This window comes from Erinaceus europaeus, chromosome 2 (assembly GCF_950295315.1).
Source record: "Erinaceus europaeus chromosome 2, mEriEur2.1, whole genome shotgun sequence".
Classification (NCBI taxonomy): domain Eukaryota; kingdom Metazoa; phylum Chordata; class Mammalia; order Eulipotyphla; family Erinaceidae; genus Erinaceus; species Erinaceus europaeus.
This window is the reverse complement of record NC_080163.1, coordinates 189,337,033-189,357,977: the sequence shown is the minus strand read 5'-3', so window position 1 is coordinate 189,357,977 and position 20,945 is coordinate 189,337,033. Positions and strand designations below refer to the sequence as shown.

The window sequence follows — 20,945 nt, the reverse complement described above, 5'->3', positions numbered from 1 at the left end:
GTACTGAACCTAGGACCTTGGAGCCTGAGGCATCTCTTTGCACAATCATTATGTTTACCTACCATTGTTCTATTTTTTATTTTATTTTGGTAGACACAGAGAGAAAGGGGAGAAAGAAAGACCTGCAGCTCTCACTACTTCACTGCTCATAAGGTTTTGCCCCTACAGGTGGGGACTGGGGGCTTGAACCTGGGCCCTTGTACATTGTAACTTACGTGTTCAATCAGGTGCACCACCTTCTGGCCCCCTGACCTGAAATACTCCTATGGCTTTTGGCTGCTCCCACCTTCATGAGCTCACTGCATTTAGTTTGATGGGTACTACTCTTTCGTCGGCTTATTGACTAGTCCATCCAAAGGACAGTCTCCACACATGAGTCTCCAAGTACTCAGCGATACTCCTTGGGGCCATCAGTCTGATCACTAACTAACAAAGGCTCCATCCCTTTGCTGGGTGCTTTCAGTGGACAGAGCAGAACATCAATGCCAGGCCTGCCCCACCTGCCATCCACACTCTACCAAGCAAACAGACCAACAGTCAGTGTGTCAGGGCAAAAGCACTTGAGAGGTCACTGCTTGAGGACTGGAGGGGACAGGCAGAGACAGGGAGAAGCTAGGGGAATGATAAGGGTTTTATTCTCTCTTATTTATTTGATAGAGACAGAGAGGCAGCAAGGCAGAGAGAGCATGAAAAGGACCACAGCACCCAAGATTCTGTCAATGCTGTGGGGGCCAGGCTCAAATCTGGATTGTATGAATCTGGATTGTACACATGCAAGGCAGCACACTATCCAAGTGAGCTATTTCACCGGCCCAGCGGGTGGTGGTGGTATTACCATTATCATTTATTTGATAGGTCAGAGAGAAATTGAGAAGGAAAGGGGAGATAGAGACAACAGCAACTCTGCTTCACCACTCATGAATCTTCTCCCTGTGTGTTCAACCAGGGGTTTGAACACAGATCCTTATGATGGTAAGGTATGTGCTTTACCAAGTAGGCCACAACCCAGCCTCCCCCCGCCCCATGTTTTATTCTTTTTTTTCCTACCAGAGTACTGCTCAGCTCTGGCTTATGGGAGTGTGGGGGAGAGAACCTGGGACTTTAGAGCCTCAGGCATGAATCATTTCACATAACCATTATGCTATAGCCCCACCCCCCAGTGTTTTATTCTAAAGGGTGGAGACATTTGAGGAGGAAAGGGTCTCTCCACAGGAGTGCTATGGCTCTCCTACTTCCTGCTTTCACTTGGGACTTGATTTTTTTGTTGTTGTTGTTATCTTTTTGTTTATTGGATAGAGACAGAATTGAGAGGGGAAGTGGGTGATAGAGAGGGAGAGACAGAAAGACACCTGCAACATTGCTTTACCACTTGCAAGCTTTCTCCATCCAGGTGGGGGCCGGGGACTTGAACCCGAGTCCTTGTGCATTGTAACATGCACTCAATCAGGTGTGCCACCACTCAGTCCCTTGGGATTTGATTTTTTTACTTGTTTATAAAATGTCTGATGCTTAGTGACCAGTGGTGTAGTAGATGCTAAGGTGCAGGATTCTCAGACATGAGGTATTGAGTTCCTGAATTCAATCCCTAAGCATTGTATGGGCCAGACTGGTGCTCTGCTTCTGCCCCACCCCCTGCCCCCTTTCATTTTATGATTTATAAGAGAGAGAACCAGAGCATCACTCCAGCACATGTGATGCTGGGGATCGAACTCAGGATGTCATGCTTGAGAGTCCAACAGCTCATCCACTGTGCCACTGCCCAGGCTGTGAGTGTATGCTCTCCCCACCACCCAAATAAATAAATAAGATGTGACCTGCCCTGGCTCAAAGAGTATGCTGAGAGTTTATTACCATATAAAAGGAGAGAACAAGGGCTGGGGAGATAGCATAATGGTTCTGCAATAGACTCTCATGCCTTAGGCTCTGAGGTCCCAGGTTCAGTCCCCGGTACCACCATAAACCAGAGCTAAAGAGGGCTCTAGTCTCTCTCTGTATCTCACTCATTCATTAAAATAAAATAAAATATTTTAAAATAGAGAGAGAGAGAAAGGAGAGTTTCTCAGTCCCAATCCAGGGCTGCCATTGTCAGAGGCACTCCCATCTCTCCCCACCCCCACTTCGCACAGGCTGGGAGGGGAGGGGGGGTTCAGCTTACCTGAAGTTCTGGGCACAAGCTGCCTCACGCTGATAGTCACACTCGCAGGCAAGCTCCTGCTGCAGGGCCTGCAGGCTCTGCTCCGCAAACAGGCCTGAGGGGAGGAATGGATCAGATAGAGTCAGCCAGGGAGGTCCCCCAAGGTTCCCTCTCTCACATGGTAGTGGATCTTCCTGCCTAATGGAGACTCTCACTGTCTCTCTCTGTGTCTCCCCCCCCCCTTCAGTTTCCTGTCTTTTGTCCTCACTGTTTGAATAGACACTTCCCCTCATTCTCCCCATGACTGTGGCCTCTTCTGAAGCCTCCCTCCCTCCCTCTCAGCCTGGGCCTCACATATCCCTTTCAGTCTCACATAAACCTTAGACTGCCTCTCCTATTCTCTTGTGCTGATTTCAGAAAGCCTTGGTATCACACTTCCATGCCTGCCACCCCTATCTCTCTCTCTCTCTCTCTCTCTCTCTCTCACACACACACACACACACACACACACACACACAGAGAGGTACACACAGCTTTTTAACACCTACAGGCCCTGCACTGCACAACCTCTCTGCATCTACTTCAAGATTCCCAGGCTGGGTATCTATCTATGTTTCTGTCAGAATTTGATTTTTGTTTATTTATTTATTTATTTATTTATTTTCCCTTTTGTTGGCCTTGCTGTCTTTTTATTGTTGTTGTAGTTATTATTGTTGTTATTGTTGTTGTCATCGTTGTTGGATAGGACAGAGAGAAATGGAGAGAGGAGGGGGTAGACAGAGAGGGGGAGAGAAAGATAGACACCTGCAGACCTGCTTCACTGCTTGTGAAGCGACTCCCCTGCAGGTGGGGAGCCGGGGGCTTGAACCAGGATCCTTACACCGGTCTTTGTGCTTTGCACCATGTGTGCTTAACCCATCGCGCTACCGCCCAACTCTGTTTTTGGTGTGTTTTCTTTTATCAGAGCACAGCTCACAGCTCTGGTTTACAGTGGTGCCAGGGATTGAACCTTGGCATAAAAAGCATAAAAGCTTTTTTTTTTTTAAGAATTTATTTATTCATTCATGAGAAAGATAGGAGAGAGAGAGTAAGAACCAAACGTCTCTCTGGTATATGTGTGCTGCCGGGGATTGAACTCGGGACTTCATGGTTGAGAATCCAATGCTTTATCCACTGTGCCATCTTACGGACCATGAAAGTCGTTTTTGTATAACTATTACATTATCTCCTTATCCTGGTTTATTTGTGGGTTGTTTGTTATTGTTTGCTTGTTTGCTTTTTACCAGAGCCCTATTCAGCTCTGGCTTATGGTGGTGCTAGGGACTGAACCTGGGATCTCAGGGTCTCAGGCATAAGAGTCTTTCGAAGAACCACTGGGTTACTTCCCCAGGCCCTCAAGTTCCTCTTTTACATGGTCACCTCTCTGGAGTCTCCCAGCTGTGTCTCAAGCAGGCAGACTAACACTTTCACGCCCTCTCCATACACATAAAGACATGCTCTGACCTAGCTATTGTCCCCCTTTCCCAGAGCCCCACTTTCTTCAGGGTCTCCCTCCAGCAGATGTGGGGGGTTGCTCACCCTCAGGCAGGGCCACACTCATCTGGAGCACCGCCAGCAGGTTCTGCACGTCACTTTGGATGCTCTGTGCCACGCCTGGGTACTGCCAGAGAGAGGGGGGTGAGAGTCACTCTGCTGGGCTCGAAGGACATACCCACCCCACCCTACCCCATCCTGCCTCCCCTTCACCTGGATCTTCACAGCCACTTCTGTTCCGTCCTGCAGCACACCCTGGTGCACCTGCCCAATGGAGGCAGCGGCAAAGGGTATCTCCTCCAGGGAGGCCACCTTGGTCTGCCAGTCCCTGCCAAGTTCCTCTTCCAGGACTCTCTGTGGAGAGCAATTGTGAACTATCACTGTCGGGGTGACAGGCAGCTAAGGGCACCCCCTGGGCTGAGTATTGTGGCAGCTAGGGAAATGTTTCAAGTGGCAGAATGTCAGACCCTTGGTTCAATCACAGGCTCTACTTGGAAGCACCATGGACAGCACCAAACGGTAGAGCAAAGGTTTGGAGTCCCTTTCTTTCTCTCCCTCTCTTTCTCTCTCTCTTGCCCACTCACTGATGCAGAATAAAAGTCTCATGGATGGGGTCTGGCGGTAGCACAGTGGGTTAAGTGCACTTGGCGTGTGCCAGTCTCAGTTTGGGCCGCCAGTTGCCAGGCTAGCTTCACGGGCGAGAGAGAGATGACCAGGGGACTCGCAGTTGGATCTTTATTGACGAGCGGGGATGCAGTGCAAGCTAGCTATCTCTAATCACAATCCTGTCCTATATATATATCTCCTGAGGCGGAAGTGTCAAGAAGAGGAAGTATGTAGGATAGGGGGTAGGGAGAAGGAAAAAGCGCGCTAACCAGTGGGGATTAAACCAGTGCGAACAAAACGATGATGTAAATAGACCACAAGCAATGCAACAGAAGGGGTCTTAGAAGCAGAATTTAGAAGTAGACTAACAGGCGTGAAGCTCAAGGACCAGCATAAGGATCCCGGTTCGAGCCCCCACCTGCAGGTGGGTCGCTTTACAATTTGCAGGTATCTATCTTTTTCTCCTCCTCTCTCCATTTCTCTCTGTCCTATCCACTAACAACGACAGCAATGACAATAATAATAACAACAACAACCACAATAAAAAAGGGCAACAATCGGGAAAAAATAGTGGATTCGTAGTGCAGGCAGAGCCCCAGCAATAACCCTGGAGGCAAAATAATAATAATAATAATAATCCTATGGATGTGGTCTTGGAGGTGGCACAGTGGATTCTCAACCATGAGATCCTGAGTTCAATCCCCAACAGCACATGTACCAGAGTGATGTCTGGTTCTTTCTCTCTCTGCCTATCTTTCTCATGAATAAATAAATATTTTTTTTAAAAAAATGTTCCATGGAGCCACTCGGATGTCACACATAATCAGAGCATGAGTTCACTTCCAAACACCATGGGGTAAAAAAAAAAAAAAAAAAAAAAAAAAAGGGTGAGGGTATAGCATAATGGTTATGCAAAGAGACTTTCATGCCTGAGGCTCTCAAGTCCCAGGTTCAATCCTCCTCAACTCCATAAGCCAGAGCTGAGCAGTGCTCTAGTAAAAGAAAAAAAAAAAAAAAAGATTGCTAACAGTTCTCGGTTAATACTCATAAATTGCATCATTCTCAAAAAATAAAGAAAGAAAAAGGAAAAGTGTGACAAAGGGGCTGCAGAGAGAGCTCACCAGGCAGGACATGCACCTTGCTATGCGTACAGCCCAAGCCCGAGGCCTGGCACCATGTGAAGGAAAGGGACTGCGGAGTCTCTCCCTCTCTGTCTGAATGAAAAAAAGTAGAGAAAGTCACCCTGGGGGTTAGGGGACAACACACTGATTATGCATAGAAGCTCTCAAGACTGAGACTGCAAAATCCTAGGCTCTATCCCTGGCAACACCACATTCCAAAGCTGAGCAGGGGTCTGGTAAAAGAAAGAAGGAAAGAAAGAAAGGAAAGGAAAGGAAAGGAAAGGAAAGGAAAGGAAAGGAAAGGAAAGGAAAGGAAAGGAAAGGAAAGGGAGAGAGGCAGAGGGGTCCGGGTGGTAGTGCAGCGGGTTAAGCACACATCGGCACAAAGCACAAAGACTGGTGTAAGGATCCTGGTTCAAGCCCTAGCTCCCCACCTATGGGGATGGGGGGGTCACTTCACAGGCGGTGAAGTAGGTCTATTAGGTGTCTGTCTTTCTCTCTTCCTCTCTGCCTTTGGTCTTCCCCTCCTCTCTCCATTTCTCTCTGTGCTATCCAACAACGACAACACTAATAACAATAAACAAGGGCAACAAAAGGGAAAAAATAGCCTCCAGGAGCAGTGGATTTGGCACCCAGCTGCAGCAATAACCCTGGAGGCAAAAAGAGAGAGAGAGAAAGGGAGAAAGAAGAAAGAAGAAAGGAAAAAAATAGAAAAAGAAGGGAGTCGGGTGGTAGCACAGCAGGTTAAGTGCAGTGGGTTAAGCGCACGTGGTGCAAAGCACAAGAACCGGCATAAGGATCCTGGTTCAAGCCCCTGGCTCCCCACCTGCAGGGGAGTTGTTTCACAAGTGGTGAAGCAGGTCTGCAGGTATCCATATTTCTCTCTCCCTCTCTGTCTTCCCCTCCTCTCTCCATTTCTCTTTGTCCTATCCAACAATAACAACATCGATAACTACAACATAAAACAACAAGGGCAACAAAAGGGAATAAATATTTAAAAAAAAAAAAACTTTTGTGCTTAAGGCTCAAAAACCAGGCTCAGTCCCCAGCACCACCATAAGCCAGAGGAGCTGTACAGTGCTCTGAAGGAAAAAAAGAAAACTGGGGCTGAGGAGATAGCATAATAGTTCTGCAAAAGACTCTCACGCCTGTGGCTCTCAGGTTCAATCCCCAGCATGAGTATAAACCAGAGCTGAGTAGTGCTCTGGTCTTAAAAGGGGTGGGGGGAGGAGAGAGAGAAAGAGAGAGAGAGAAACTGAGAAAGAAAAGAAAAAAATCATAAAGAGCACAAACCTAACTTACAAACTTCAGAACATCTTCCTGGAGACCAGAGCCTGTTTGAAGGGGTGTGTCTGTCTGTCTGTCTTTCAGCTGGTTCACATGTCCAGTGAGCAGAACAGAGATCAGAAGGTAGGCAGGCAGGCGGCTGGCTCCCAGATCCCACATCCTCACCCACTTATTAGAAAAACAGCTCATGTCCTGGGCACTGGCCCAGCGCCGGGCACAGTGCCAACCTATTTACGGACACACTTGCCTTTAATTAAAAAGCCAGGGATGACAATAGCTCCAGCCTGCATGCAGCTTGTGGGGTAGCAGGGGCCGCCCTGAGTGCGTCACACGCTGTGACACAGGCCAGCCTACAGATTGGGTGAGCCCAATCTCTGCTGTCCCAACCGCTGAGCTCACACAGGCAGAGAGCTCTCTGGCAGGGCCAGGGTCCAAACTCATAAGGTCTGTCTCTGCACTCCCAGACTCATGGCACGAAGGTTGACTCTCAGACTGCAGGGGGCAGCACTGAGCTCCCTGCACCACGCACTCCTGGGATGAACAGTTCTATGAGGGGCTCCCTAGTTTACAGCCTAAGAAGCTGAGGCAGGGAGTGAGGCAGGGAGGCGGAGCATCTTCCTGGCGGGCACTTACCAGCATCTGCCACCGTGGCATGAAGTCTGCGCTCTGACGGACACGCTCGAAGATGCGTTGCAGCTGGGGGCTGATGAGGTTATTGTCTAGAGAAGAAGCAGGAGAGAGGGGCACACTGAGGGAACAGGAAATAACTGTCTGGTTTTTGTCTATTTTTTCTTCTCCATCCCACTTCTATTTATTTATTTAATTAATTTATTTATTTACTATTGTTGGAGAGAAACTGAGAGAAAAGAGGATATAGAGAGACACTTGGGGGTGGAGTGGTAGCGCAGCTGGTTAAGCACATATGGTGCCATGCGCAACAGACCAGTTTATGGATCCCGGTTAGAGGGGGGTCGCTTCACAAGTGATGAAGCAGGTTTGCAGGTGTCTTTCTCTCCCCCTCTCTATCTTCCCCTCCTCTCTTCATGTCTCTCTGCCCTGGTGGCAAAAATAAATAAAAATTAAAATAAAGTAAAATAAAATAAAGAGAGACACTTGCAGCATTGCTTCACTTCAATATTTGTGAAGCTTCCTCCCTCCCAAGTGGGGGTCTTGAACACGAGTCCTTGCCCATTGTAACGTGTATGCTCAACTGGGTGAATCACTGCCTACCAACCCCCTTTTCCCTCTCTTTTTAAGACAGAGACAGAGATGGCAAAGAGAGAGACACCACAGTACCCAAGCTTCCTTCAATGTGATGGGGCCTTGGCTCGAACCTGGGTCATGTACATAGCATAGCAGTGCACTATCCAAGTGAACTATTTCACCAGCCACCCAGGAGTATGTGCAGTGGGTCTGGAACCGCTGGGCGGGTGGGCGGGGGAGATGGGAGTGAGATCAGGGGGCAGGAGACGACGGGCATGCTGTACCCTGGATGCTGAGCATCTGGCCGACCTTAAGGGCGGCCCCCCGCACTGTACACAAGGTCTGCACAATCCGCTCGGCGTTGGCTTCTGACAGGAACGGGCTGGAAGCTGGCCGGATGCCACCAATGCAGAGGAGAGAAAAATCATTAGTATTCCAGCCAGAAAAGACATAACCGTTATAACACCACTGCATACACACTGGCATATTTTTAAAGATGCTGTTTATTGGCCTGGGAGATAGAATGGTGAGATAAAGTGTTGGACTCCCAAGTTTGAAGTCCTGAGTTTGATCCTTGGCATGGCAACCACTGGAGTGAAGCTCTGGTCCTCTCCATTAATTAAAAATTAAAGGGGGAGTCGGGCGGTGGCGCAGTGGGTTAAGCGCACGTGGCGCAAAGCGCAGGGACCGGCGTAAGGATCCCGGTTCGAGCCCCCGGCTCCCCACCTGCAAGGGAGTCGCTTCACGGGTGGTGAAGCAGGTCTGCAGGTGTCTATCTTTCTCTCCCCTCTCTCTCTGTCTTCCCCTCCTCTCTCCATTTCTCTCTGTCCTATACAACAACAAAGCAACGTCAACAATGGCAATAATAACCGCAACGAGGCTGCAACAACTAGGGCAACAAAAAGGGGGAAAAATGGCCTCCAGGAGTGGTGGATTCATGGTGCAGGCACTGAGCCCAGCAATAACCCTGGAGGGAAAAAAAAATCAATTAAAGGGAGTAGGGTAGGGCGGTAGCGCAGCAGTTAAATGCACATGGCACCAAGCTCAAGGACCAGAGTAAGGACCCAGGTTCGAGCCCCCGGCTTCCTACTGCAGGGGGGAGGGTCGATTTACAAGTGGTGAAGCAGGCCTGCAGGTGTCTATCTTTCTCTCCCTTTCTGTCTTCCCCTCCTCTCTCCATTTCTCTCTGCCCTATACAACGACACCAATAACAACAATAATAAACACAACAAGGGCAACAAAAGTGAAAAAAATAGCCTCCAGGAGCAGTGGGTTTGTGGTGTAGGCACCAAGCCCCAGCAATAACCCTGGAGGAAAAATAAATAAATAAAATAAAGGCAGAGGGTAGATAGCACAATGGTTATGCAAACAGATTCTCATGTCTGAGGCCCCAAAGCTCCAGGTTCAATCCTGCACCACCATAAGCCAGAACTGACCAGTGCTCTGGTTAAAAAAAACAAAAACAGGGAGTCGAGCGGTAGCGCAGTGGGTTAAACACACGTGGCGTAAAGCCCAAGGACCAGTGGAAAGAGCCCGGTTCGAGCCCCTGGCTCCCCACCTGCAGGGGAGTCACTTCACAGGCAGTGAAGCAGGTCTGCAGGTGTCTGTCTTTCTCTCCCCTCTCTCTGTCTTCCCCTCCTCTCTCCATTTCTCTCTGTCCTATCCAACAATGACGACATCAACAACAATAATAACTACAACAACAATAAAAAACAAGGGCAACAAAAAGGAAAATAAATATTTTTTAAAAATTAAAATTAAAAAAACATTTTTTTAAAATTCTCATACAAAGAGAACAGTAGGATGGTCTGAGAGGTAATGCAGTGGTAAGGCAATGGACTCTCAAGCATGAGGACCCAAGTTCAATCCCCGGCAGCACATATACCAAAGTGATGTCTGATTCTTTCTCTCTCTCCTCCTATCTTTCTCACTAATAAAGTAATAAGATATTTAAAAAGCAAAAGAAAACAGTTGGGAAGATTCTAAAGTAATACCTATACCCATGCTTCAGAGACCAAAGCTTTAGAGGCCCAGGAGGTGGTACAATGGACAAAGTGAGACTCTCAAGCATGAGATCCTGAATTTGATCCCTGGCATCACACATGCCAGAGTGATGCTCTGGTTCCTCGCCCCGTCTCTCTCATTAATAAGTAAACCTGACTAATTCAATAAGACAACAGACTGGGGAGATAGCATTACAGTTGCACAAAAGACTCTCATACCTGAGGCTCCAGGGTCCCAGGTTGAATGCCCAGCACCACCATGAGCCAGAGCTGAGCAGTGCTCTTACCTCTATCACTTTTTGTATCTTTCTCACTATATTTATATCTCATGAAATAACATACATTTTTTTATTTTATTTACTTATTTATTTATTCCCTTTTGTTGCCCATGTTTTTTATTGTTGTAGTTATTATTGTTGTTATTGATGCCGTCGTTTTTGGATACAACAGAGAGAAATGGAGCAAGGAGGGGAAGACAGAGAGGGGGAAAGACTTGTGAAGCAACTACCCTGCAGGTGGGGATCCTTAACTCCAGTCCTTGTGCTTTGCGCCACCTGCGCTTAACCTGCTGCTGCACTACCGCCCGACTCCCAATACATAAAATTTTTAAAAGGCAGTCTGTAAAAAGATAATAATTTCTCAGCTTTAATCTTGTAAATCTCTGTAAGTATAACTCACTTAAACATTTTTGGGGGGGTCCTCATTCAATGTTTTTAATAGCCTTAATCCTTCTATTAAGTTCCCCCCATGTAAAGGATGTTCAAATGCAGACTCAAACACATACAGTTCTTTTTTGGGAAAAAAAGTCACAAACAAAAAAATAGTGCTACTCTCACCATAATCAACTTTAGAACACTTCCATCATCCCAAGAAGCAGCCTCATACTCATCTACTTCCGGTCCCCCAGATGCTCCCCCACCCCCAGTCCTGGAAACCACTCATCTTTCTGTCTCAAGATCTCACTATTCTGAACATTCCATACAAATGGGATCACACAGCGTGTGAAAGCTGCCTGTGGGGCTGCCGTCACCAAGGACAACACTGTCAGCATTGACCCATATGGCAACACAGCTCAGTACTTCCTTCCCTTTATGGTCAAGTATGGATGTAACACACTTGTATGAATACAGCATATTTTCTTCCTTCCTTCCTTTCTTTCTTTTTTTTCCAGAGTACTGCTCAGCTCTGGCTTATGGTGGTGTGGAGAACTGAACCTGAGATCTTGGAGCCTCAGGCAGGAAAGTTTCTTTGCATAACCATTATGTACAGCACATTTTCTTAATCTGTTCTCCATTTAAAAAAAATATTTATTAATTTATTTATTCTCTTTTGTTGCCCTTGTTGTTTTATTGTTGTAGTTATTATTATTGTTGTCATCGTTGTTGGATAGGAAAGAGAGAAATGGAGAGAGAAGGTGAAGACAGAGGAAGAGAGAAAGGTAGACACCTGCAGACCTGCTTCACCGCCTGTGAAGTGACTCCCCTGCAGGTGATGACATCAGTAACAACCTACAACAATAAAACAGCAAGAGCAACAAAAGGGAATAAATATATTTTTAATTTCATTTTAATATATATATACATTCAATTGATTGGGACTCATCAAGTGCCGTCACTTGCCTCAGGTCACTGAGCCTGGACAGTGTGGGTCACTCACCTGATTGTATCTGTCCTCCAGGCAGGGACTTCTTGGCTAGCTCTGCCAGCGCTCCCAGCCCCAAGCCCACAGCAAGTCCTGGAAAAAAAGGGGGAGAAGCCTCAGTGTCTGCCTGCCCGCCCATGGCCTTCTCCCCCACACCCTCTCCATGCTCCACCTCACTGCAAGCACACCAGTCTCCCAGCCCTGTTAAATTACCTGCGTCTGTCCACATCTCTATTTCCCACTCAATCTCTCCCTGCTTGGGGTTCCCTTCTAGGTGAAGTTAGTTATTTTTATTGTTGTCATGGTTGACATTATTTGCCACCAGGATTATTCTTCCCCCTCTCATTTTTTATTGGCAAGAGATAGAGAAACTGGGGGGGGGGTGTTTGTGAGGAGTGGGTGGTGATGCACTGGGTTAAGGGCACATAGTATTAAGGGCAACTATAGGGGCCCGCTTCAGAGCAGTGAAGCAGGTCTGCAGGCATCTATCTTTCTCTCTTCCTCTCTACCTCCCCCTTCTCTCTCAACTTCTCTCTGGCCTATCCAATAAAATGAAAAAAATGGGGGACTGGGCAGTAGCGCAGTGGGTTAAGCACACATGGTGCCAAGTGCAAGGACCGACGTAAGAATTCTGGTTCAAGCCCCCGGCTCCCCACCTGAGGGGAATCGCTTCACAGGCAGTGAAGCAGGTCTGCAGGTGTCTATCTTTCTCTCCCCATCTCCTCCTCCTCTCTCCATTTCTCTCTGTCCTATCCAACAACAATGACAACAATAACAATACTAACTACAACAACAATAATAATTTTTTATAAAAAAGGGCAACAAGGGAGGGAGCGAAAATTTAAAAAAAAAAAAAAAAAGGAAAAATGGCCTCCAGGAGCAGTGGATTCATAGTGCCAGCACAAGCCCCTCTGGAGGCAAAAGAAAAAGAGAGAAAGAAACTGCTGAAGGAAAAAAAAAAAAAAAAAAAGAAACTGCTGAAGGGGGATATAGAGGGAGAGTGGAGGAGATAATATAATGGTGATACAAACAAACTCTTATGCCTGAGGGTCCATAGACTCAAATTCAATCTGCACCACCACAAATCCTACCCTGATAAGAGAGAGAGAGAGACCTGCAGCCCTGCTTCACCACTCATGAAGCTCTTTCCCTGAAGGTAGGGACCAGGAGCTTGAACCCAGATCCTTGTGCACAGAAACATGTGTGCTCAACCAGGTGAACCACCTCTCAGCTCCTATCACCAGGGTTACTAATGGAGCTTGGTACCTGCATGACCTCACCACTTCTGGTAGCTTTTTTTTTTTTTTTTTTAACCAGAACACTGCTCAACTCTGGCTTATGGTGGTGTGGGGGGATTGAACCTGGGACTTTGGTCTCTTAGCATAACCATTATGCTATCTACCTTCCGACCCCCCTTTTTTATATAGAATGAGAGGGCGGGAGTAAATAGCATAATAGTTATGCAAAGAGACTTTCATGCCTGAGGGTCCAAAGTCCCAGGCTCAATCCCCTACAAGACCATAAACCAGAGCTGAGTAGTGCTCTGGTAAAAAGAGAGAGAGAGAAAGAAGGAGGAAGAGAGAAAAGAGAGGGGCCAGGTGGTGGCACACCTGGTTGAGCGCACATGTTACAATAAGCAAGGACCCAGGTTCAAGTCCCAAGTCCCAACCTACAGGGGGAAAATTTTGCGAGTGGTAAAGCAGTGTTGCAGGTGTCTATCTCTCCCTCTCTATCCCCCCCTTCCCTCTTGATTTCTTGCTGTCTCTATAAAATAAATAGATAATAATTTTAAAAAAAGAATTTAAAAACAGAGGGAGTCGGGCAGGAGCACAGCGTATCCCAGTTCAAGCCCTTGGCTCTCCACCTGCAGGGAAGTCACTTCACTAGTAGTGAAGCAAGTCTGCAAGTGTCTCTCTTTCTCTCCTCCTCTCTGTCTTCCCCCTCCTCTCTCCATTTCTCTCTGTCCTATCCAACAATGAATGACATCAGCAATAACAATAATAACCACAACAAGGGCAACAAAAGGGGGAAAAAAAAGGCCTCCAGGAGCAGTGGGTTCATGGTGCAGGCACTGAGCCCAAGGAATAACCCTAGAGGCAAAAAAAAAAAAAAAAAGCAAATTAACTGATTATGAGAGAGATCCAGAGCACTGCTTATCTCTAGCTAGAGGTCAAATTGGGACAGAATCTGCAGCCTCTGGGGCCTCAGGCATGCAAATTGGTACGCTTAACAGGCTGAGCTCTCAGCTGCTCTCTTTCTAAAGCTTCTGTCTCCCTTGGCTACATGCTTGAGTCCTATAAGTTGCTTTTGTATCATAAATACAATATCCAGGTCAGAGAAGTCCCATTTTCTAACACTGCAGGTGATTCTAATATGTACAGTGCTAAAGGTAAGGTCCTTAAGAGATCCCTCCAGTTTTCTCTGTCCTCCTGTGACTCCTGTTTCTCTGTCCCTCTTTCCCCATGCCTCCTCGTGGTACATGTCTTGGCCTCTTTCTCTCTCTCTCTTTTTAACATTTTATTTACTAATGAGAGGGATAGGAGAGAGAGAAAGAAGCATGCATCACTCTGGTACGTGTGCTGCCAGGGACTGAACTAAGGACCTCATGCTTGAGCAAACCAACAACGTTTTAACCAATGCACCACCTCCCGGACCTCTCTCTCTTTTTTTAATTAATTTTTTTTTTGTTATTTATATTTACTTATTTCCTTTTGTTGCCCTTGTTGCTTTATTGCTGTAGTTATCGTTGCTGTTATTGATGTTGTTGTTGTTGGATAGGACAGAGAGAAATGGAGAGAGAAGGGGAAGACAGAGAGGGGGAGAGAAAGATAGACACCTGCAGACCTGCTTCACCACTTGTGAAGCAACTACCCTGCAGGTGGGGAGCCAGGGGATCGAACAGGGATCCTTACGCTGGTCTTTGCGCTTTGCCCACATGTATTTAACCCGTGATAGTTGCACTACCACCCGATCGCCTTTTAATTTATTTTTATTTGTTATTATTGGATAGAGTTGAGTGCACACATCCCTATGCTCAAGGACTCTGGCTCAGGCCTCCAGTTCCCACCTATGGTGGGGGAAGTTTCGTGAGTAGTAAAGCAACGTTGCAGATATGCCTACTCCCCTCTCTTTTCCCCCTTCCTATTTCCCTCCCCTCTCTCAATTTCTTTTTGTTCTATCAAATAAAATAAATATTAAAAATATTAAAGTTAGTGTGGCCCGGGAAGTAGTGTGATGGATAAAGCCTTTGATTCTCAAGCATGAGGTCCTGAGTTCAATCCCCAGCAGCACATGTACCTGAGTGATGTCTGATTCTTTCTCTCTCTCCTCCTATCTTCTTCATAAATAAATAAATAAAATCATACATATATATACATATATATATATATATATATAAACATTAAAGTTGTATGACTTAAAAAAAAAAGGAATTAAGAGTCAGCAAAATAGCTCACTTGGACCCAGGTTCGAGCTTGGCCTCTACCTCATTAGAGGTTACTTTGGTGCCATGATGTCTATCTTTCTCTCTCTCTCTCTGTAAAAAATAAAAAGTAGGGAGTCATGAGGTAGCGCAGCAAGTTAAGCATACACGGCACCAAGCGCAAGGACCGCCTTAAGGATCCTGTTTCGAGCCCCTGGCTCCCCACCTGCAGGGGAGTAGCTTCACAAGCGGTGAAGCAGGTCTACAGGTGTCTATCTTTCTCTCTCCCTCTCTGTCTTCCTCTCCTGTCTCTATTTCTCTCTGTCCTATCTAACATGGACGACATCAATAACAACAACAATAACTACAACAATAATAAAAAGACAACAGGGGCAACAAAGGGGAAAATAAATAAAAAGTAAAAATAAAAAAGAATCAAATGAAAAATATGAGTACACCTGTAGTATAAGGGAATATCTTGCTTCATGAAACCATTTACACATATGTCTCTGCTGGTGATAATGCAAATGTCTTTCTTTACCGTGGATTATGGTTCAAGGTTAAGTTACTGATTCACTATATAAAGAGGAAGCTAAGTGGTCCAGGAGGTGGCATAGAGGATAAAGTATTGGACTCTCAAGCATAAGGTCGAGAGTTCAATCCCTGGTAGCACATGTACTAGAGTGATGTCTGATTCTTTCTCTCTCTCCTCCTATCTTTCTCAAGAATAAGTAAATTAAAAAAAAAAAAAAAAAAAGAGGAAGCCAAGTACATTCATTTAGCTTTGACACTATGTCCTCACTTTGTGATCCTAGATGAGTTACTTCTCTGAGCTTTGATTTCCTTTTCAGTAAACTGCAGGGGTTTTTTTCTGTAAAATTTAGCTCATTAAATGTGAGGACAAGGGAGCCGGGCGGTGGCACAGCGGGTTCAGCACACGTGGTGCAAAGCACAAGGACCGACATAAGGATCCCGGTTCGATTCCCTGGCTCCCCACCTGCAGGGGAGTCGCTTCACAGGCGGTGAAGCAGGTCTGCAGGTGTCTCTCTTTCTCTCCCCGTCTCTGTCTTCCCCTCCTCTCTCCGTTTCTCTCTGTCCTATCCAACAACAATGACATCAATAACAACAACAATAACTATAACAATAAAACAAGGGTGACAAAAGGAAATAAATAAATATTTCTAAAAAAAAAATAATAAATGTGAGGACAAAACAAGTTCATGCATAGGAAACACAGGGAATGGTTCCTGGCTTACTGGACACGCTCCAAAAATGCCAGCTATGATTACTTACAGAGATGGTAAAAGAGAAAATCAAGGAAGTCGAGTGGTAGCACAGCGGGTTAAGCGCACATGGTGCGAAGCACAAGGACTGGCTAAGGATCCCGGTGCGAGCCCCCAGCTCCCCACCTGCAGGGGAGTCGCTTCACAGGCGGTGAAACAGGTCTGCAGGTGTCTATCTTTCTCTCCCCCTCTGTCGTCCCCTCCTCTCTCCATTTCTCTCTATCCTATCTAACAATGATGACATCAATAACAACAACAATAACCATAACAATAAAAAAAAGGAGAGAAAATCAAGATGTTTATAGGGACAAAAAGGCAGAGAATTTTGTTTGTTTGTTTAACCAGAGCACTGATTAGCAGCTCTGGCTTCTGGTGGTGCAGGGGATTGAACCTGGGGCTTGGGAGCCTTAGGCATGAGAGTCTCTTTGCATAACCATTATGCTATCTACCCCTACCCAAGGCAGAGGAAATCAAAGCCAGAAAGAAAACATCAAAAGAAGCAGAGGGGGGAGTCATCGGGCGGTAGGGTAGTGCAGTAAGTTAAGCGCACGTGGCACAAAGCACAAGGACCAGCGCAAGGATCCCGGTTCTATCCCTGGGCTCCCCACCTACAAGGGAGTCGCTTCACAGGCGGTGAAGCAGGTCTGCAGGTGTCTGTCTTTCTCGCCCCCCTCTCTGTCTTCCCCTCCCCTCTCCATTTCTCTGTCCTACCCAACAACAACATCAACAATAGTAATAACTACAACAACAATGGAAACAAGGGCAACAAAAAGGAAAGAAAGAAAAGACAAAAAGGAGAAAAAAAGAAAAAGAAGCAGAGAGGGGCCAGGTAGTGGTGCACCTGACTAAGTGTACACATTACAGTGCACAAGGACTTGCTTCATGTTAGCACTGGTTGCAATCCACAGAACCATTAAATGCAGATTGAATGAACTCTCCTGTTACATCACCAGGGGTCAAGTCACTTCCCCTCCGGACCCTTCCATTTCCTCATTCAAAGGATGGGAATGAACACTCATGGATCCAGTCCAAAGAGGTTATGTGTTATGGTTCTTTGTACACTCCATGTTCTCAATAAACGCTCTGTTCTCTTCTCTATTTCTCTTCCTTTTGCAGGTCTCTGTCTTTGTTCCCGTCCCATCTGTTCCTCCTCTGTCTCTGATTCACCAACTCCTCTGCTCCACTCTGTCCATGGTGCTTCCTCTGAGCTAGGTCACAATCTCCCAGTCACACCTACCCCCAAAGTTGGCCAGACGGTTGATGCGGGAGGCGGGCACCTTGCGTTCACGAGAGCGGTCACTCAGCTGGGAAATGGGGAGAAAGTCTGCACCTGGGAATGTTGTGCATAGCACCCAAGGAGTCCAACCATCCAACTGCCACACCCTGCCTCAAAGTGAGGGGGGCCAGATGTCTTGACGGGATGCATGTAGCCATATGGATGATACCTGAGGTCTGGGTGCCTTCCTGAGCCGGGCCTCCCGTGCCCTGCGAATGTCCTCTTCACCCAGTCCTCTGCCAGGCCCATCCTGATGAAGCTTGTGGGCCCAAGAACATCCACATGGGCCCTGCAAGAGAAGCAGACGCTGGTAAGGAGTGGAAGACTTGGAATATTTTTTTAAATAATTATTTATTTATTTCCTTTTGTTGCCCTTGTTTTTTTATTGTAGTTATAGTTGTTATTGATGTCGTCGTCATTAGATAGGACAGAGAAATAGAGAGAAGAGGGGAAGACAGAGAGGGGGAGAGAAAGATAGACACCTGCAGACCTGCTTCACTGCCTGTGAAGCAACTCCCCTGCAGGTGGGGAGCTGGGGGCTGGAACCGGCATCCTTAGTCTGGTCCTTGTGCTTTGTTGCGCCAAGTGCGCTTAACCCGCTGCGCTACCACCTGACTCCCAAGTCTTGGAATCTTCCCTGTCTTTTTGGGACCCTTTCATGTCCTATTTTTTTAAATTTTATTTATTTATTTATTCTCTTTTGTTGCCCTTGCTGTTTTATCATTGTTGTGGTTATTATTGTCGTCGTTGTTGGATAGGACAGAGAGAAATGAAGAGAGGAGGGGAGACAGAGAGGAGGAGAGAAAGACAGACACCTGCAGACCTGCTTCAGCGCCCGTGAAGCGACTCCCCTGCAGATGGGGAGCGGGGCTCGAACCAGGATCCTTATGCCGGTCCTTGCACTTTGTGCCATGTGCGTTTAACCTGCTGCGCTACCACCCGACCCCCCCATGTCCTTTTTTAAAAAATATTTATTTTCTTCTGTTGACCTTGTTGTTTTATTGTTGTTGTTATTGATGTCATCGTTGTTGGATAGGACAGAGAGAAATGAGAGAGGAGGGGAAGACAGAGAGGGGGAGAGAAAGACACCTGCAGCCCTGCTTCACCGCTTGTGAAGTGACTCCCCTGCAGGTGGGGAGCCGCGGGCTCAAACCGGGATCCTCACACCGGTCCTTGCGCTTTGCGCCACATGTGCTTAACCTGTTGTGCTATAGCCCTACTCCCTTTTTTTTTTTTCCCCTTTCTTTAAATGTCTATTTATTGGATAGAGACAGGCAGAAAATGAGAGGCTGGGGTGGCAGGGGTGGGGGTGATATGAGGGAGAGACAGAAAGACGCCTGTAGCACTGATTCACCACTTATGAAGCTTTTCCCCTGTAGTTGGGGACCCGGGGGCTTGAACCGGGGTTCTAGCGTACTGTAACTTGTGTGCTCAAGCAGGTGCATCACAGCCTGGCCCCCTTTCTTTTCTACCCTCTGTGGCCTCCCTAAGCCTTTTTCCCTCCTTGGAGACCCTTCTCCAGCCTCTTACCCAGCGATGTGGTCCAGGCTCCAGGGCCCCACGGGGCAGAGCAATAGTCCGTCCTAGCTGTGCACAGGTCCCCCGCAGGAGGCCCCCCATCTCCAGCCACATTGCCTGGATGGGGGGACAAAAGGAGGGGATTTTCGGGCACACATTAAAGGGCTGGACTCACAGGTTAGTCTCTCTCTGCCTTCAGCAGACCCTCACTTTCCCCGTGACCACCCTGAGCCTTCCACCCCTCAAAGACCTCCTCCTCCTCTCTAGCCTCCCACCCCTGTTTCTTCTGTTCCCTCTCTTGTTGCTAGGAGTCCGCAGATATTCCTGAGAGCCTCCAGAATCCACTTTCTCCTTGTCCCACTTCCCGCCGTTGCTAGTGTCCTACCGCGTTGCTAGACACCCACAGATCCAGCAGGGTTACAACTCCACTTTCCTGAGGCCCCCTCGTCACTAGCTAACGCCTGCCACTCGGTTGCTAAGGACCCACATTCCACCCCTGTCCCTAGTTCCCCATGTTAGTGGTTCTCTGCCCCGTTGCTAAGCGCCCACTGTTCCAGGCTTTCACTCCGTTACGTGTGGGGGCTCAAGCGCTTCCGGGTGTTTACGGAATCCCGCCCCTCCGGTCTGTCAGCCAATGGCAGAGCAGAATCTTAATGATGTAAGGTGCACGTCCGACTGTACGTGAGGGGCGGGGCTGCGGGGCCTGAAGGAGATTGTTGAGGTTCTTAGGGTGCTACAGTGTCTTCATTCCTGCCCCACTTACCTCTAGTACTTTGGCCGGCCAGCCAGCTTTCTTTCTTTCTTTTTTTTGTTGTTTGCCTCCTCTACTGGCTTTTTTTTTTTTAATTTATTTATTTTCCTTTTTGTTGCCCTTGTTGTTTTTCATTGTTATTGTAGATATTATTGTTGTTATTGATGTCATTGTTAGGAAGAAAGAAATGGAGAGAGGAGGGGAAGACAGAGAGGGCGAGAGAAAGATAGACACCTGCAGACCTGCTTCACCGCCTGTGAAGCGACTCCCCTGCAGGTGGGGAACCGGGGACTTGAACCCGGATCCTCCGCCGGTCCTTGTGCTTTGCGCTACGTGCGCTTAACCCGCTGCAGGAACAACAATAATAACTACAACAATAAAACAAGGGCAACAAAAGGGAATAAATAAATTAAATATATTTTTTTAAGATTTTATTTATTCAGGTGGAGAGAGACACAGAACCAGACATCACTTTGGTACAAGTGCTGCAGGGGACTGAAGTCAGGACTTCAAGCTTGAGAATTCAATGCTTTATGCGCTGCACCACCTCCCTACCGGCTTTTAAATTAAACAGTTTAACCAGAGCACTGCTCAGCTCTGGCTTCTTGTGGTACTCAGAATTGAACATGGACCTCAGTTATGAAAACTTCAGTTATGAAAGTACTTTCTTTTTTTAAATAATTTAATATACATATATAGGCATATGTGGCAGGGTTTTTTTAATTTTTATTTATTTATTATTGGATAGAGATAGAAATTGAGAGAAGTTGGAGAGGTAGAGAAGGAGAGAGACACTTGCAGCCCTACTTCTACCACTTGTGGAGTTTTCCCTCTACAGGGGGGACCAGGGGCTTGAACCTGGGTCCTTGTGCACTGTAATGTGGGTGCTTAACCAGCTGCATCACCGCCTGGTCCCCATGAAAGTACTTTCTTAGGCGAAGGGTAGATAGCATAATGGTTATGCAAACAAACTCTCATGCTTGAGGCTCCAAAGTCTCAGGTTCAATCCAACGCACCACTATAAACCAGAGCTGGCTCTGGTTAAAAAAAAAAAAAGAAAGAAAGAAAGTACTTTAATAAATTCCTTATTTTAATGAGAGAGTGAAAGAGAGAGTGGTCTGGGAGATGGTGCAGTAATAAAGCTTTGGACTCTCAAGCATGAGGTCTC

General features: G+C 46.9%; 1 protein-coding gene across 3 annotated transcripts in view; it reads right to left on the bottom strand.

Moving 5' to 3' along the window:
- Positions 1-19,618, bottom strand: part of COQ8B (coenzyme Q8B) — a 30,518-nt gene extending 10,900 nt beyond the window's left edge. Inside the window, exons 1-10 of one of the 3 annotated variants that reach the window (XM_060185971.1) lie at positions 19,431-19,618; positions 19,039-19,143; positions 17,678-17,797; positions 17,470-17,536; positions 11,544-11,621; positions 8,169-8,273; positions 7,315-7,400; positions 3,881-4,021; positions 3,713-3,794; positions 2,156-2,249 (exon numbers count right to left, since the gene is read on the bottom strand). In XM_060185971.1, coding sequence (XP_060041954.1) covers positions 2,156-2,249; positions 3,713-3,794; positions 3,881-4,021; positions 7,315-7,400; positions 8,169-8,273; positions 11,544-11,621; positions 17,470-17,536; positions 17,678-17,797; positions 19,039-19,140 — 875 coding nt within the window. In that variant the 5' untranslated portion in view covers positions 19,141-19,143; positions 19,431-19,618. Of the gene's footprint in view, positions 1-2,155; positions 2,250-3,712; positions 3,795-3,880; positions 4,022-7,314; positions 7,401-8,168; positions 8,274-11,543; positions 11,622-17,469; positions 17,537-17,677; positions 17,798-19,038; positions 19,144-19,411 lie in introns of all 3 variants that reach the window. The other 2 variants (XM_016194693.2, XM_060185972.1) reach the window with 2 other exon arrangements.
- Between the last annotated feature and the right edge of the window lie 1,327 nt (positions 19,619-20,945).